Below are 18023 nucleotides of genomic sequence, written 5' to 3'. Positions count from 1 at the left end.
GATATAATCACTCAAACCCATTTTCATATGATTAATTTTTGTAAAGGAGCAATCCGTTAAAACCAAAACCCCAAATCACATGCCCATATAAACAAGTGATAAATCACATGCTTTCTTCTGGATTTCTACTCCCACAGTCTTTTCATGAGTTATATTTTATTTATTCAAAAATAACAGCATAAAAACTCTTACATACCTTCATGAGCTATTTTTAGAAATCTTAAGGTGAAGTTCAATTTTCTCACAGCATTCCATTATTAAAGAGATAACATTAAGAGAGGCAGTGAAAAGAATGTTTGATTTGGAGTCACAGGCCCTGATTTGGAATCCCAGTTCTACTGCTTGATAGCTGTATGATCTTTGTCAAGTCATCCTGTCTGGGTCTCAGGTCCTTCCTTGTTAAAATAAGAGCTAGACTGGATGACACTTAAGGTCCCTTAAGCTCTAAATTTATGATCAATAAAAATTAAAATTACATCATAAAGATGCATTAACATTTTAAATCATATGGAAGAATTGGCAATCTCTTGATCAAATAATTTATAAAATGAGTGTAAGCTAGCCAGGATCATTTTTATGTTTCATACAGTCATTTTATATGTATAAAGGAACAATAACAGTGATAACTTAAGGGAATGTGTTAGGGCTGAAAATTCTATAGGAATATTTCGTGTAGTTCCCTGATCACAAACTTTTTTTAGCACTTTGGTGAAGCAGATATCTTTTTAAAATGAGTGTGTTTTAAACTGAATAGAAGGTATATAAAATTACTGAGGAGGCATGAGTTCACAAATTTATTAAATGAGTTATGTTATCTGATGAGTGAAATTAGAATATAGTAAACTCATGACTATACCCCTCTCTCCTTTCAAATAAAGGGACCTGTCTTTCAAACAGCACACTATATCAAAATCACTAACTTAATGCCATTGTATCTTTTGAGGAAGAGTTGTTTGTCTGGATGAAATGACAACCACATAATAAAAGTACAATGTATTTTAAATGAGTTTTTTGTTGGGTTGGTGTGGGAATTTTTGTGAAAAGTTATATTTCAGAAAGATTGAAGTGGCATTTTGTTTTTCCTATGCAAAAGCATCTAACCTGCATGGATTCCAGGGATCCTTCCTTTGGACAAAATGATTCTTCTGCAGTTTTGCCTATCACAGTTGGTGTAGCAGATAATTTACACCCATCACAGAATGTACCAGTCCAGCTGTCCCAGCCACAGTCTCTTTCCACAGAACAGTTTCATCTAATAGACCAAAATGGGCAACCAATTCAATATGAACTTCAGTCAGTAGGGGATTCTAATACTCAGATGGTGAGTATATCTGAAAACAATCCCAGTACAATGATGTTTCCCAAAGTGTAATGAATTATAAGGTAAACAACTTTGCCTTCCAGATCTTAACTTTTCCAACAAAGGGCAATAGGGATATGGCTAAAAACTAATCACCAGTAAGAGACAACAGGGAGCTAATGCTATATACGTTTTCCTATCAAATTTCAGGTTTTTTAGGACCATAGGATTTAGAGCTCAGATGGATCTTGGAGATCATTTAGCCCAACACCCTTATTTGATGGATGATAAAATGGACTCAGAGGAAGTTATTTGCAAATTATTGCTATTATTAAATATTACATTATGTTAACATTTTTTATCACTTGATATTTGTTGAAAACTATGTTGTACCAGGACATATTTTTGTTGGTGAGGAAAGCTTCATAAACTTTCAAATTAAATAAAAAAGAGGAGCATCCTTTATTAATTTTCCTTTGAATAAGCAGTTATCCCTCCCAATTCAGTAATTCTGATTGGAATTCCCATAGCAATGAGTTAGACATGAATTGTGTGTGGCAGCTAACAAGATGATAGGCTGATAAATATGAGGAAAGGAATTCATTATTCCACAAATATTTTTTAACTATCTCCTATGTCCATTACATTGGACCAGCAGTAACGGGGCTAGAAAGCTGAAGAAAACACAGTCTTTGCTTTAATATAACTTATGATCTAGTGGCTTCAAATATTTTTTTCATATTATGGAATATGAGATAGATATGAATGAAAGAATATAAATAAGCAGGAGAAAAGACTAAAAGGAACAAAAGTTTTCTTGAGAGCATCTAGATTTAGAGGACCTGGGTTTGAATCCTGACTTTCTTTACTAACTGAATTTGAGTAAGTAACTCTCTAGTCCTTAGTTTTCACCTGTAAGATGAGGTGGTTGGACTAGATGTTATATATCATCCCTTCTAGCTCTAAATTTTAAGAGTCTTAAAGTTTAGACATGATACTTATAGATTGAAAAAGCGAAGAACTTTACAAGGAATATAATTTATGTGTGTGTTGTGGGAAAGCCTATAGGGAATTATTGGAAGATTTTGATGTGGGTGAATAAATGATAAGAAAAAGTTTAGCTCTGGTCTGTATTAACTAGACTTGACATGACAATGTCATCATGTTGTGGAGATGAGTCTGGATTCACGAAAGGTATCCCAGCAGAATGCAGACTTTGGCAGGTTCTATCATAGGTAGAAAGACTTGGTGTAAATCTGGCAACAGACTACATCAGTTTTCAAGGATGAGAGTAGCTCAGTATAGTGAGGCTTATTATCAGTAGACTGGCCATTTGATAATGAATTCCTTGACCATGGAAACCCAAGAAACAAAATATCAAATTGTTCTTAGCCCTGATGAATCCTTTTCCAATTCTATCATGGCAGAAAAGGAGACAAAAGATTCTAAGAATCATAATAAGGTTACATACTACCAGAGGCATTGAATTATAATAGCATTCTCACTTTAAATCAAGCAAGAAGAGAGAAGAAAATTATAGTTAAATTTAAAAATGGGTCATAGTTTTGAAGAGGCACATAAAGGAGTTCCTAGAGCCCCCAAACTAAGAAATATTTCATGTGTCATCTCAAATTCCAGGATTCATGATTAGTATTTTCAGAAAGACCACTACGGAAATAATTATAGCTTATATAGCAACATCTATTGCAGAGAATGAAAAGATAGAGAAATTTTACCAAGAAATTAAATAAGCAGTGCTTACTCTACTCAGTCACACCAATGCAAAGATTAGACTAGATGATGTCAACAAAATATGGCTCAGGATTAAGGATGAGAGCCAAAAGACTTATAGATGACACAAAAGTATAATGATTATATATTATCAGTACTTTCAAGAAAAAAGGAAGACAGGGAACAGAGAGACTTTTTAACACCAAAAAGGTGGTGAGGGGGGTGAATAACATCTACACTTACATAATAATTTTATAGAGAAATTTAATAGCTACAATATAAACTAGCTATGAAAGCAGAGCCAGAGAGCCTAAAAACTACATTAGGCAAGCAAACACTCAATCTGCTTATTAAGCAGTTAGCTGCTAAAGCAAATACATGTTTATAATATAAGCTTATTTGGCAAATTCTACTGAGAATGGATTATGAACAATATTGCCTCATTAGAAGTGGTAGAAGAAGAAAAAAGAAGAAAGCTTGGTAAGAAACCCAACCAAACAAAGCTATTTTGCATGCCTTTAAGAATGAAATTAGAAGAGGAACTAACAAATGAAAGGTTGGGAAGATATGTATAGATTTTGTATAGAAAATTCCTTTTTGCATCAGAGTAATTTAACATCACAGCCCAGATGAAATGAAATAGCATTAAACAAAGAAAATATGCACAGATAAAGTTTGTATTGAAGGTGATAGAATTTTGAAGGCATTACAAGATTGTTTCCTGTGACACTTGAAGGAAAATGTACAAAAAGTCCAGGGAGAAAAACCCAACTTTATTATTCTTCTACCCCAGAGGCACCATGAGACCATTATTGACCCAGATGCTTCCTTTTCCACCCAAAAATATTTTTATGAGAATAATATATAATATACATAATATATCAGTGACCTCCCTCCTTGATGAAGGCTTTAGAAGGGAACAGGAAGGCTTTTACAAGTTATATTCTATAGAAGGACCACATCTTTATTATTGATTGAAACATGGAGAAAATATATAGTCCCAATATTGTGAAAGAAAATACAATACCACTGACCTTATGATTTCTTGACTGCATAAAAGCATATCCCAGAAATCTACTTTAAGGGCCCTCTTATATCTTTTTCTTGTTTGTGGAAATTATAAGAACCCTTTAAAGATATTACAGAACCTTTTTCAATCCTTTGAGTACTGATAACAAATGATGCATAAAAATCTAAATGTGTGCTTGCCAGAAATTCACCACTATTCTAGAAGTGATCTAACATATAGTTGAAATTGGAGATTTTTTTCTAAAGATGGTGGGATTCTGGTGGTTATATTTTTGTGTGTATGACAGTTATATTGATTGCACTGAACCATAGAACATTTTAGAGTTGATAAATTAGATCCATAGTCACTCAAATGAATTTGAATTAACAGCAAAAAACTAAGTGTATAAAAGAATGCCTAGTGATCAAAGTATTTTGTGTAGTTGGATGGACAATTTAAAGAGTTTTTATGTGTTTGTAGGTATGAGTGTATGTATAATATGATAGGTAAGTCCTGAAAAGACTGAAAATAAACGGGAAACTGGTATGAGAATTGAATAGGAGGAAGAAAAAGGAATGAATTGTCTTTGGAAATTGCAAAATTATTTCAATGACCAAAGCTTCTCCCTAAAATAAAGGCCTGTTTTGTTAAGATCATTCTTCTCTTGGTGATATTACAATCTGAACAAAAGTAATTAAGAATTCCTTTATTTATTCACATTGTGAATAAAGAATTAGGAAGAGTGCTGTAAAGGATGTCATCCAAGAAATGTGTTGTCGAAAAAGAACAACCATTCATGTAATGAAAGCAAGGGACAGTTAGCTCATATTTGATTGTAAGATGATTGAGGAAGGTCCCCATCATATCGAATATATATGTAATGGCACATGTATGAGAGTTTATGGATAGAAGCCTCAGAAAGTAAGCAGTTATAGATAGAGGAAATATCTACCTCACTAGATTATAGGTTGGACTAGACAAATCATTAAATTGAAGACTACAGATTAACTCATTGTTTAGTTCCTTTGTTTGTCCCAAGTAGGATGTTGCATAATGGTAGTTCACTTAGGATCACAGATTTAGAACTGGAAGAGACCTTAGATTCGCGGTCATTTAGTCCAGCCCCTTCATGTTATATTTTAGGAACTAAGTCCAGAGAAAATAACTTGCCCAGGATCACTGAGCCAAGGAGTTAACCAACCTGAACTTGTAACAGAAGTCATACTTGCCCCTCTAGGTAAGGGAGAGAGGGAAACATGTCAGGATAATAAAAAGCAGAAAGCCAGACCAACCATCCCAAACAGTATGAGCTAATTGTTAAGGTCTCTCCTTAACATAGATAGTGAAGAAGTAAGTCTTTCCTTAGATTTGAAATCAATACTCATTCCAATACATCACATTGTCCTTAAGTAATAAATATATGATTTGTATTGATTTTAAAGTAAAGTAATTATGCTGCTAGCTAAATTAATGGAAATATATCGCCATAACTAAAAAGTGTTTCTTGAAAGCCCACTGAGTTTATGGCATAGGTTCTGTTTAGGGTTATAAGATTTAGAGTTATGAGTTATCATCAGATCTGGAAGGAAACAGAAAATAAGCAAACTTCTCATTTTTCAAATGAAAAGAACAGTCAAAGAAATTAAATTACATTTCCAAGATCAAAGGAAATTTCTTTTTTCATTTGGGCAGTGCTTCTTAGCATGTGAAAGATCAAGCTCTTGATCTTGATCTTCCTCTCATGTAACCTTTTGTGGTTGATTATATATATGGGATAATATTTAAGAGAACTCAATATTTTTATTATCTAATATAGAAGTCATATTTTTTATATGGTTCTTACAAAATATCCCAAAGAAGGAGTAAAAGAAATAATAATGCTATGTAGCCTTCAAATAGTATTTTAAGGCTTGCAAAGCACTTTACAAATATTTTATCCTCACAAGAACTCTGAAAAATAAGTAGGTGCTATTACAACTCCCATTTTACAGATGAGAAAATTGAACCAGAAAGATGTTAAGTGACTTGTATAGGACACACAGCTTATCAGTGTCTGAGATCATGTTTGAACTTAGGTCTTGCTGGCTCCAAATCTAGATGGATTTAGCATTCAATGTTCCTTATCAATGACCAGCAGTATTTATTTTACCTAAGTGACAGCATAAAACTTGCCATACTGTAATGTTAGACCTGTAGTAGTGGTAACAACAACAACAACAATAATAATAGCTCACATTAATATTTTGGATTGTTAAAACAACCCTATGAGGTTTAGCATACAAATATCTTCATTTTATATATGAGAAAATAGAGGGTCAGAGAAATTAAAAACATTTTCTTAAACTCACAAGTGGTGAAATTTACTTGAACCTAGATCCACTGATTACAAATCCAGGCCTTTATCATTATCCCACATTGTCCAGGTTTAACTAAGAAACTTAATAGACTTAAGAGAGAAAAAACTGGGGCATATCTAGGCTGCTCAGTGGACAGAGCCAGTCCTAGAGATAGGAGGTACTGGGTTCAAATATGGATCCAGACACTCCTAGCTGTGGGACCCTGGCAAGTTACTTAACCCCTATTGCATAGCCCTTACTGCTCTTCTGCAGGATTGATACTGAGATGGAAGATAAGAGTTTTTTTTAAAAAGAGGGAAAGTATTGGCCAGATTCTGTCTGTAAAATTTTTATAACTGTTTTAAGAAATATCAATATTAGAAGGACTTCTCAAAGTGTGGGATATCTGCAATGTTTACATGTTGCTCTGTTGTGCAAAGGGAAGTCTAGGAGAACAATTAGGAATAACTAGTGGGTTACTTGCAATTTACATGGTATCTCCTGCCACCTAGAGGCAGGGATGAGTAAAAGAGACCTAATGGGAAAGGAGGGATATGATAGTAACAACCTTTGAGTAATAGCAATTAAATCCTATTTAGAAGGTCAGTCAAGTAACTACATAACTACACTGATTAGATAGGGCAAAAGTATGTCATAATTCAAATAGCCTTAAAAATTTTTTTTTAATTTCTGGCCAAATAGCTTATTTAGATTTTTACAAAATAATTAGGTCTCATATTTAAAATTTTGGGAATCAACAATTTCATTGATATAGATAATTCCCTCTTTCAATTCAGATTGCAGTCCTACTGTAATTTAGTAAATGGTCTGAAAAAAATGTATCATCCTGTGGTCAGTCTATTGATGAGTCTCTCCAAAGTTTGCGAAACTCATCCTTAGATAACAGATATGTAGTGGATGAGTAGTCCTATATTCAAAGCCTTTCCTGCTTTATAGGACCTGTTAAAATTTGAATTTTACTGGTATGACCTTAAAAAAAAAATGAAATCACCACCATACCAAGATTAGGCAATGGAGTAATAAGACTTTAGAGGGAAAAAATCTCATGTATAATAAATATATTAAAGAGATTCCACTAAAGTCATCGTTCATTAAGTTCCTTTTATATACAAACTGCTCTGCTAGATAGCCAAAGATGACAGTTCTTGTTCTCAAAGATCTTATGCTGTAATATGAAGTACATGACAAATACAGATAAGTATATTATTAGGTAGCATATGAGTCTACACAGTATTGTAAAAAGAGTTATATTGCATCAAAAATGAGAGAAGGTTTTGTGGAGATGTTGGTCTATGCTGGGCCTCAAAAGAGGAATTTAAACAAGCAGACATGAAGAGGGAATATGATCTAGTAATGGAATATATATAGCATGTATGCCAAAATGAAAGAGTAGGATGAAATAAAGTAGCAGGTAGTAAGTACTCCACTTTGGCTGAACATCAAGCATGTGAAGTGGAGTAAAGGGATATAAACCTGGAAAAATTGTGAAGGACCACAAATGTCAGATTATGAAGTTTGTTTATTATTCTTTAGACTGCAGATTCTTAACCTGGGTCATATAAACTTTTTATTTTAATATTTTGATAACTTTCTGTATAATTAGATTTCTTTGTAATCCTAAGTAGTTTAGACCTTTTAACAACATTATAAAACCAAAAAATGAAGAGGTTTCACGAGACTGCCAAAGAGGGCTATGACCACCCAGAAAAAGGTTAAGAGCCTCTGTGTTAGATAATGAGTAGCTTTGGTGAGTGTTATCATCAGATTTTGGTATAGGAAGACTTCTGGCTAAATGCTATGAAGGATTAGAGGAGGGGACATTGGATACTGTTATTGTAGAGCAGGTGTGATTAGGATTATTGGCTTCTGCCTAAGGTAGGAGACAGAATGTTTAATGAAAAGGGGACACATGAAAGATATTGTATAAATAGAAAACAGTGACTAACAAAAAGATAATTTTATTAAGCAAGTATAGGTGTGGGCATTGATTTTTTTCTCTCATTTTCAAGATGATTGTTACTAGTCCGTCAGAAAATGGACAGGTGCTTCACGTAATTCCATCCACTCAGACAGGAATGGCACAAGTTATTATTCCTCAGGGACAGCTCCTGGATGTGACCAGTCCTCAGGGTGAGTAATATGAATAGTATTTGGGGGACTTGAGAATGTTTTTTTGATTAAGCATATATTTCAGAAAATCATCTCAGTGAAGTCAATGTTAAAATTGACTTCTTCAGGTAGGATTGTGAATATTAATTAACTAGATAAAGCTGCTTGGCCCAAATAAATTTCAAGTTCATTTTCCAACCCCTGTCTAGGTTAGCTGTCTATTTCAATTTGGAATTCTGTGAAGCTGGTTGACTCCTGCTTCCTCCCCAAAGGACCAGTGAGCATAAAATAAATTCTTTTTCATAGTAACAGTAGTAATATTAATAATAATGCTAATAAGACATAGAGCTAATAGCTACTGGAGGAGTTATGCGTTTGTTTCTGAATGGATATTTCTATATGAGCATGTTACTCATACCATTTCCCTCCCCTATTCTGGTTTTCTCTCTGATCCTTCCTCTTTCTACTCTCTGTCATCTGGTTGCTGAAAGAGGCTTCATGTTCTTCTTTTAATTATGCTCCTCCTTTGCATTTTCTCTGTTCTCCCTTTTAGATCCATTTCATTGATCTTCCTTGTTTCCACTAATGTTTTTAATTAAAGATTTTTTCAATTAATAAGCATTTTTTTCTTTTGCTCCCAGTTTCATGTTTTTCTACTTCACCAGTCCTGTCCCTTCTAACATTAGAGCTTTATTTCTTTGCTTCTTTAATAACATTTTATGGTAGAGTGGCATTATGATGACATTACTGTTAATTCATAATCTAGGTTAACAATCACTATACACTTTATGAAGGGAACTTAAAATTTTTTTTAAATAAATATTTTATTCTGGGTAATTGATTACTTTTTCAAGTTCCTTTTAGATATGTTCTCTTTCATGTCTATCCTCAAAATGAAGCCACTTTTTAAAGGGTTTAACTTAAGACAAAAATATATACATACAATAAATTCCAGCTTATGAATATTCTTTTTTATTAATTAATTAATTAATTAATGATATTTTTCCATGGTTCCATGATTCATGTTCTTTCCTCCCTCCCCTCTCCCGGAGCCGACAAGGAATTCCACTGAGTTATATGTGTATCAGTGTTCAAAATCTATTTCCATATTAATAATATTTGCATTAGAGTGATCATTTAAAGTCCAAATCCCCAATCATATCCGCATCGAACCATGTGATCAATCATATGTTAATGAAGGAAACTTTTAAAAAGTAAGATACTATGAACACATTTATATACAAAAATGTGCACTTTAAGTATTACTGTGATACTGTGAAATGATAGTTGCCACAGCTATTTCTGCATTTTCTTTGTTTCTATCTTGTTTTCTTTGTTTAAACCCGAAAACATTAAGTATGAGATAATATTCTCAACAAAGCATTTTTAGTTTTGCCACCTTTATCTTAGCTACAATTCTTGCTTTTCCAAAAGAGAGAAAAATTAGTTATTTACATTCCCATGATGTTATTAAACAAGATCATTTTGTTGTTGTTTTTGTTATTAAGATGCTTCAGAAGAGAATCCCACTGATGGACACTTACAGACTGTAGCAGTGGCTGCTATAGCAGACAATACCAATAGTTATATTCTTCATCCACAAGCGTCCCTCTCCTTGCCTAAAAGAACAACAACTAGGTAGGTCAGTAGGGAAACAAGAAATCATTTAACACCATGGACATCTCCAAATTATTTGTATTTTAAGATGACCTACTATAGAAAAGTTTAGTAATTGATTTATTATTAAATATGTAAGCCTTAGTTTATTTTAAAGGTATTCAAGAAAACAATAAAACTATTTCAGAAGTTACAGATGCTCATGGCTTTATTTTTTATAATTGATGCTTGACTATTTTCTATTAAGGAAATATTAGTTGATTAATATAAACTTTCAAAAAGAAGAGTTATTCATTTCTTACACCATCACTTGTATTATTTTATAAGACTTGTAGTTTATATCCTTTTGTTTTTGTTTTCTCAAATATTTTTCTTATTAATATAATCATTCTTGTTTTTATCCCTTTTATCAAAATATAACACTGATTTGAAAAATTAGATTGGATTCCCTTAATATTTATGAAATAAAATACACATGTTTTATTAGCTAATTTGCACTAAATAATAAGAATAGGAGCTAAATATATAATGTAACTGATTTTGTCAAGACTTTAAGTTATATTAAAGAAGAATATTCTGTCAAGCTTAATATTTAGGGAGGTAAAGATATCAACAATCAAAATATGGAACTTGATATCAATTATATATGATTACTTCAAGAAACCCTGTAAATAACCTGTAAAATTATTTTATACAGTTTGATTTTATAGTGATTTATACTACTTCATCTGTTGTTATAGTGTTTTGGACTCGGTCAAAGCATCATAAAATATTTTAAATATTTTTGCCCTTGCCATTGATGTGTGTGTTGTCCTTTCAGAATAGCTGAAGACCCTTTTCCCGTCCCTCTACAATTACATCTTCCACATACTCCTACATGGGCTAATCGCCTAAGGAACTGTGAGGTAGGTTGAAAACCATCCTAACCTAAATCTAGAAATAATTATGATGACATTGCTGTCAAAGCATACTTTTTCTCTGAACATATAGGTTCTATGTAAAATATTTGTCACAAAATCAACTTGCTCTAATCTATATTTTCTTCAAAATTGATTGCAAGTGCTCTGAGAGGAAGGACATTTTGGGTCCCAGGTAATTTATCTCATTGTTCTAAATCACCTCCTTCTTGGAATCTCTTTCCTCTCATCTCTCATAGTTTATGTGATCCTGTAATCTATTGATTTTCACAGAATTTCTGAATTAAAAGGAACCCTCTAAATGTAACTCATACTGAAATGGACATCATTTACATTACACATGTCCAAGTGGACATACCACCCTTGCTGGAAGATCTCCACTAAAAGGGAACCTAAAACAAGCTATCCTACTTTGCAATATCTCTAATGATTAGGCATTTTATTCTTGCATCAAACTTAAATTTCCTTCTTTGCAACTTTTAATCATTAATCCTAGTTCTGTCTTCTGGGTCCAAAGAGAACAAATATGATTACTCTTCCATATGACTGTCTTTTAAGTGTCTGAAGAAAACTGTCATGTCCTCACTACAGCTTCTCTCCTCTCCAGACTAAATATCCCAGCTACTTACCTGAACTTCATATGGAAAAGGCTCAAAGCCCTTAACCATTCTGAGTGGCCTTCTACAGATGTTTTTCACTTTATCAATAACTCTCCTAAAACATGGACTCAGAACATAATCTTCTGGGTGTTGTCACGCCAATACACAGTAGAAACTGAAACTGGAAAGTTTGACTCTCAGTATAAAAGACTTTGGGTTTTATGACTGCCATATCACACTGTTGACTCAGATTACCAAATCCTTTTCAAATGAATTGTTTACTAACCATGCCTCTTTTAGCTTATACTTAAAAATTGATTTCATTAGCCTAAGGGCAAAATTTTAGATTTTTTTTTTCCTTATACAATTTTACTTCACCAGACTTAGACCAGTATTCTACCCTGCTCAAGATCTTTTTCGAACACAGCTAGGTCATCCGGTATGTTAACTACTCGTGACTGCAAAAATGTGTAAATGGCCAAACTGTAAGGTTTTGACCACACTGGTAAAGATAATTTTTAGTGTCTTGATTTAAATAAAAAATAAGTGGTCACCATGGGAAAAATTCCCAAATATGAAAAATACCCAAGTCAGTTTTATGGAGATTTTTAATTAATATAAATGAAAGAATTAAGGGAAGGGAAAGAGACAGAGTAAGACGAAATAGTAGGAAAAAGGCTAGGGCCTACCTTTCTCTTTAAGAAAGAAACTAAGTCAGTCTTTAATCACTCACCACAAGATTTTGTCCCAAGCAAAACTCCAATTCTTCACTGAAAATCCTCAACTCCTGAACTGAGTTCAAGAGCCAGCTCTGACTCCTGACCTCCAATTCAGCTTCCAAAGCTGAACTAACTTCAGAGGCCTCAAGCTCCTTCCTTTTAAAAGAAAATTTTCTTTTGTGTCACCTCCCCCAAATGTTCACATCTACCAATCACAGTAGACACTTTTCCTAGAACTGCCCATTCTTAGTTTTCACCACTCTTTAATTCTCACCTTCTCTGGTTAGATTATATCTTCCGAGTACTTCAACACCTCTTTGCTAAACTTGCCCTTTTTTTTAACTTGCCCAAGTTGTTTGACCTTTTAGTGATTAATACGACCTTCATAGGTACTTAGCATCCTTTTGTATTAGATCTAAAAATAGACCTAGCTTAAGGTTTTGGTCTCACTGTAAGTATGAGTTAAGTACTTTTTCATTGTTCAGTAAGGAGTTTACAACTTTATCTTCCCTTAAAGTATGCCTAAGTATGGGTGGAGTAATGTTAGAGTTTCCAATACATTCCTGACCAAGTACCTTCATTGTTTAAAATGGGGAATAGCCTTAACCAAATGCTCCAAGGTAGAGTCTGAGAAATTTTAAGATTCACATTACCTATCCTAACTTTGTGTTTGCAGATTTCATAAAGATGCTGTCATTGATTAAAATGTTAAATAGCAAAGAGCTAGTAGAGCTCTCTGGGAAATTTCACTGGTTAATTTTCAAGTGACATAGAAATATTAATGACTGCTTTTTTGAGTCCATCCATTCAACTAGTTCTGAATCCACCCCACCAACAATGTCATAGCACATACATCACTTTTTCTACAGGAATTGCTTGAAATACTTGATCAAGCACTTTAATAAAATTTGGTAAATTACATCTGTGGTATTCCCTTGATCTATCAAGTTCATAACTATGTAAAAAAAGTAAAAGTAAATGAGGTTAGTATTACATGACCTTTTCTTGAGAATCCATGATAGTTGTGAATCCTTTTTTGGATGTTCACGAATCCTCTTAATACATTCAAGAACTTTCCCAGGAACAAAATCAAACTCACTGCCCTATAATTTTATTTTTATCTCCTTTATGAAAATAAGGATAATATATGCTTTTCTTCAACTCTGTGGTACCTTTCCTATTAGTCATAACCTTTCAAATATCAGTCACTTATAAAATATTGCAATCACATCCACCAGATCATTCCTTCTCTAAGGGCATATAGTTCATCTAGGCCAAGTGACTAGAATTCATCAAAGGCAGCTATCCTCTTTATTATCATGGGGATCAACTTCATATTAGATATTTTTATTCTCTTATTTCTCATACAAGGGTTATCTTCTTAGGAATAAAAACCAGATGTAAAATAAGAATTAAGTAGCTATGTCTTCTTTCTGTTGCCAGTTATACTTGTCCCCTGCAACAGCCATCATGTCCAGTCCTTTCTTGAATTCACTCTCCTATTATAGTTTTAAAAAAATTTTGTTGTCCTTAACTTTCTTTAACAGCCTTAACTCAATCTAAGCTTTTGCTCTAATGATGCAATTTTTAAGATTATGCCATGATTTCAAATTTATCATGTTACCTTCCATTGCTTCCCTCTTCCACACATAGCTTTAAGTGGGAGTGCCTTAGCAGGTGGAGTTAAGATCATAGAGTAGAAGTACAGCCCAGTTTTCCCTCTAGACCTTCTCTAAAACCATCTAGAAAACACACCATACTGAAATCTGATTGCAAGATGCAAGAAAAAAATTACAATGAGTCATTTTTCTAGTCCAGGGCATCTTTAGGAGACTGAGAATTCTGCAGATGCTGGAGGTGAAGTTTGGTTAGTAACTCATTGTGTACAAGATGAGGGACTAATTCAGAGAGCCAAGACTGTGCAATGAAGCAAGAAGAGGTCTCAGGGGAACTCTAAAGTAGTACAGGTTGCAAAGACTGGTGCCAGCTGGCAGATTTGTCATTTTCTATCTGGTTCTGGGTCATAGATCCAGGGCAGAATGAGGGAGGGACGTGTACCTACAAGTGGTAGAGTTATGCTCATGGTTAAGGGCATTAGATGATACTGAGAAAGGAAAACTTTCAGAAGCAAATAGTAGCTGTGTGACTTTAATCAAAATAGCAGAACAGGGATTCCATTCTAGTTTCCAGCCCAGGGGAAATTCAATAACCAGGGCAAGAATCCCAAACCAAAGAACTTTTAATTTAGACACAATAGCAGAGCGTCCCACTGAGATAATCATGGCTGAGTCCAGTAACAGTTTACTGAAATTTCCAAGCTTAGAATTTTAGGACAAGTCTTTTTTAAAATATATTTTTAAATTTTTTCCCATGGTAACATAATTCATATTATCTCTCTTCTTTCTTCCCTCACCTTCCCCCTTGGAGTTAACAAGCAATTCCATTGAGTTATACCTGTATTATCACTCAAAATCTATTTCCATGATTCATTTTTGTAATAGAGAAATCTCTTAAAATCAAAACCCTAAATCATATACCTATATAAACAACTGATGAATCATATGTTTTTTTTTCTGAATTTCTACTCCAATAGTTCTTTCTCTAGCTGTGGATAGCATTCTTTCTCATAAGGTCCTCAGAATTGTCCTGGATCATTGCACTGCTTTTAGTAGCAAAGTTTATTACACTTGTTCATCCCACGGTGTTTCAGTTACTGTGCATAATGTTCTCCTGGTTCTGTTAATTTCACTCTGCATCAGTTCATGTAGGCAAGACAGAACTCTTACTGAGACCTAACCCTTGGTCAGGAACTTGAAAAGCAAACCAGGAGAGCAATGAACAGATTTTGCCCTATATTGTATCACTTTAAGAGTACTAAAAATTTGCAGGTCTTCTGCCTGAGCAATCCTTGAGATCCTGGTATATCATAATACTCAATATTTGAAGAGAACAACAGAAGTATTCAAGAATACAAAAGCTCAGCCCAGATATTCTCCCTCAGACACTCATAGAACTTAGCTCTATGATAAAGTAAAAAATCAAAAAATAGTTTGGAAAGGGGCAGCTAGGTAGTGGATCAGTGCTGTAGAGACAGAAGGTCCTAGGTTCAAATTTGGCCTCAGATACATCCTAGCTATCTGACCATCTAACTGACCCTCCCTGGGCAAGTTACTTGACCCCACTTGCCTTTCTGCTCTTCTGTCTTGGAACCAATACTTAGTATTGATTCTGAGATGGAAGGTAAGGGTTTTTAAAAATGTATCCAGGAGGAATGAGCAAACAGAAAAGAATCCCACCACAACAAGCTATTGTAACAGTGAGTAAATAGAAGACACAAATCCAAAAGAAGAGAGAATGATGTGAAAATATAAACAAAGGCTCAAAGAAAAATGAAGTTTGGGCACAAGTCCAATTGAAATTCCTAGAAGAGATAAAAGAAGAATTTTTTAAAAGAGCTAATAAAACCATTTTAACAACAAAATGAGAGTGATAGAGAAAAGCAATGAGAACTCCATTAGAAAACTATGGAAAGAGGATTAATAGCTTGAAATGAGGTACAAAAACCTTATCAAAAAAATAGATCCCTGAATATTTAAATGGACCAAATAGAAACTTAAAATGCCATAAGGTTTCAAGAAATATTAAAATAAGAAATATTTTAAAAGACTGAAAATATACATATGTTAGATATTTCATGGCAAAAATAAAAACCACACTAAGCCAGATTGAGGAGAGAGAATTTAATAATCAAATCATTGGACTTCTAGAAAGCCACAACTGAAAAAAAAGGGCCTAGATAATATATTTCATGAAATCATTAAAGAAAACAGTCAGATCTCTTGAAACATAAGTCAGAATAGAAATTGAAAAAATTTACTCATTTATCTCCTGAAAGAAACCTCAAAATCCAGAGCTTTTATGGCAGAGAAACTATTGCAAAAAAGCCAGAAGAGAATTTAATGTCAGTAAGGTGCCATGCCATAGTCAAGATTGCACACAACTTAGCAGCTGCCACATTATTTAAAAAATTTTTATTATTTTTTTTACCAATGATATGTAATAACAAATTTCCAAATACATTTTCTGAAGTTATATGATCTAAATTGTCTCCTGTCTTCCTTCCCTCCCCAGTCCTGGATCTGGCAATAAATTCAGTCAGGGTTATACATGTATTATGCAAAACATTTCCATATTTTCCATTTTTGTAAGTGAATAATCTTATGAAACTAAAACTCCAAAGAATATACCCAACTAAAAAAAGTGAAAAATCATATGCTTTCATCTGCATTCCTACTCCAACATTTCTTTCTCTGGAGGTGGCTAGCATTCTTTTTTACCAGTCCTTCAGATTTGTCCTGGATCATTGTATTGAGCAACCACTACTTTAAAATGTGGAGAGCTTAGATTATGAAATTCTAGAAGGAAGGAAGGAAAGTATTTATTAAACATCTATTATGTGCCACACACTATGCTAGGTGCTTCACAAATATTATCTCAATTGATCCTCATTACAACTCTGGGAGATAGTTTTATTGTTTAGGACAGATAAATGTTAAGAGGACTTGTCAGGAGTCACACATTTAGTATCTGAGTCTAGATGTAAATTCAGATCCACCCAAATCTAGGTCTAACACTCTATCCATTGTGCCAAAGGTAACTAGAAGGCAAAAGATCTAGTCTTATAACCAAGAATAACTTACCAGAAAAATGAATAATTGTACAAGGGGAGAAAATGGACCTTTAATGAAATATAGAAATCCCCAGAATTTCTAATGAAAAGACTAGCCCTGAATAGGAAATTTGACATATAAACATAAGTCAAGAGAAGCCTAAAAAGGTAAACATGAATGAGTAATTGTAAGGGACTAAAGAAGATTAAACTGTTTACATTATTATATATCGAGATGATACATTTATTCACTTGGAACTCCAGAATCCTTAGGGATTAAAGATATTATAAAATTAGACAGAAGGCTTGGGAGTGATTCTTTTGTCTTGATGATCTTAAAAGAATAGAAAGAGAGAGGAAGAAAATACACTTTAGTGAAGGGAAAGAAATGGCAAAAATTATCTCATATAACTGGGGTAGATAAATAGAAGTCTATAGAAAAAGGAGAAGATGGTTGAGGAAAGGCAAGTTTTGAACTCCACTGTTATCAGAACTGGTCAAAAGTGGGGAGAACTCTCTGTCTCTCCCTCCACTCCCTGCACTCCCTCCACTCCCTCCTTCCCTTTCCCAACAGTGAAACATAAAAGAAATAATTGAAGGGAAGGGGAAATAAGAGAGGGGTAAGTCAGAAGCAAAATTCTTAAAGAAAAAGCAGGAAACAGAGAAGGATGGAAGGAAATACAGAATTGACAGTCATGACTGTGAATGGGATGAACTTAACCATAAAATGGAAAACAATAACAGAATAGGTTAAAAACCAGAATTTTACAACATGCTGTTTACCACAGAAGAAAAACAACTGCTTGATCACATGGGTCAAGGGGGATATGATTGGGGATGTAGACTCTAAACGATCATCCTAGCACAAACATCAACAACATAGAAACAGGTTCTGATCAAGGACACATGTAAAACCCAGTGGAATTGCATGTCAGGTATGGGAGGGGAGGGAAGGAACATTCTTGTAACCAGGGGAAAATGTTCTAAATTGATGAA

General features: G+C 33.7%; 1 protein-coding gene across 10 annotated transcripts in view; it reads left to right on the top strand.

The window, feature by feature from the left end:
• The window catches only part of CARF (calcium responsive transcription factor), a 73935-nt gene that overhangs the window by 10214 nt on the left and 45698 nt on the right, over positions 1 to 18023 (top strand). For 7 of the 10 annotated variants that reach the window (XM_056807499.1, XM_007501908.3, XM_056807494.1 and 4 more), the window contains 4 exons: positions 1094 to 1321; positions 8407 to 8527; positions 10015 to 10144; positions 10944 to 11028. In XM_056807499.1, coding sequence (XP_056663477.1) covers positions 1094 to 1321; positions 8407 to 8527; positions 10015 to 10144; positions 10944 to 11028 — 564 coding nt within the window. Of the gene's footprint in view, positions 1 to 1093; positions 1322 to 8406; positions 8528 to 8715; positions 8784 to 10014; positions 10145 to 10943; positions 11029 to 18023 lie in introns of those variants that run through there. The other 3 variants (XM_056807501.1, XM_016425177.2, XM_056807500.1) reach the window with 2 other exon arrangements.

The sequence above is a fragment of the Monodelphis domestica genome, chromosome 8 (assembly GCF_027887165.1).
Source record: "Monodelphis domestica isolate mMonDom1 chromosome 8, mMonDom1.pri, whole genome shotgun sequence".
Classification (NCBI taxonomy): Eukaryota; Metazoa; Chordata; class Mammalia; order Didelphimorphia; family Didelphidae; genus Monodelphis; species Monodelphis domestica.
Note: the sequence above shows the minus strand (reverse complement) of the source record. Positions and strands in the feature narration are given on the sequence as shown.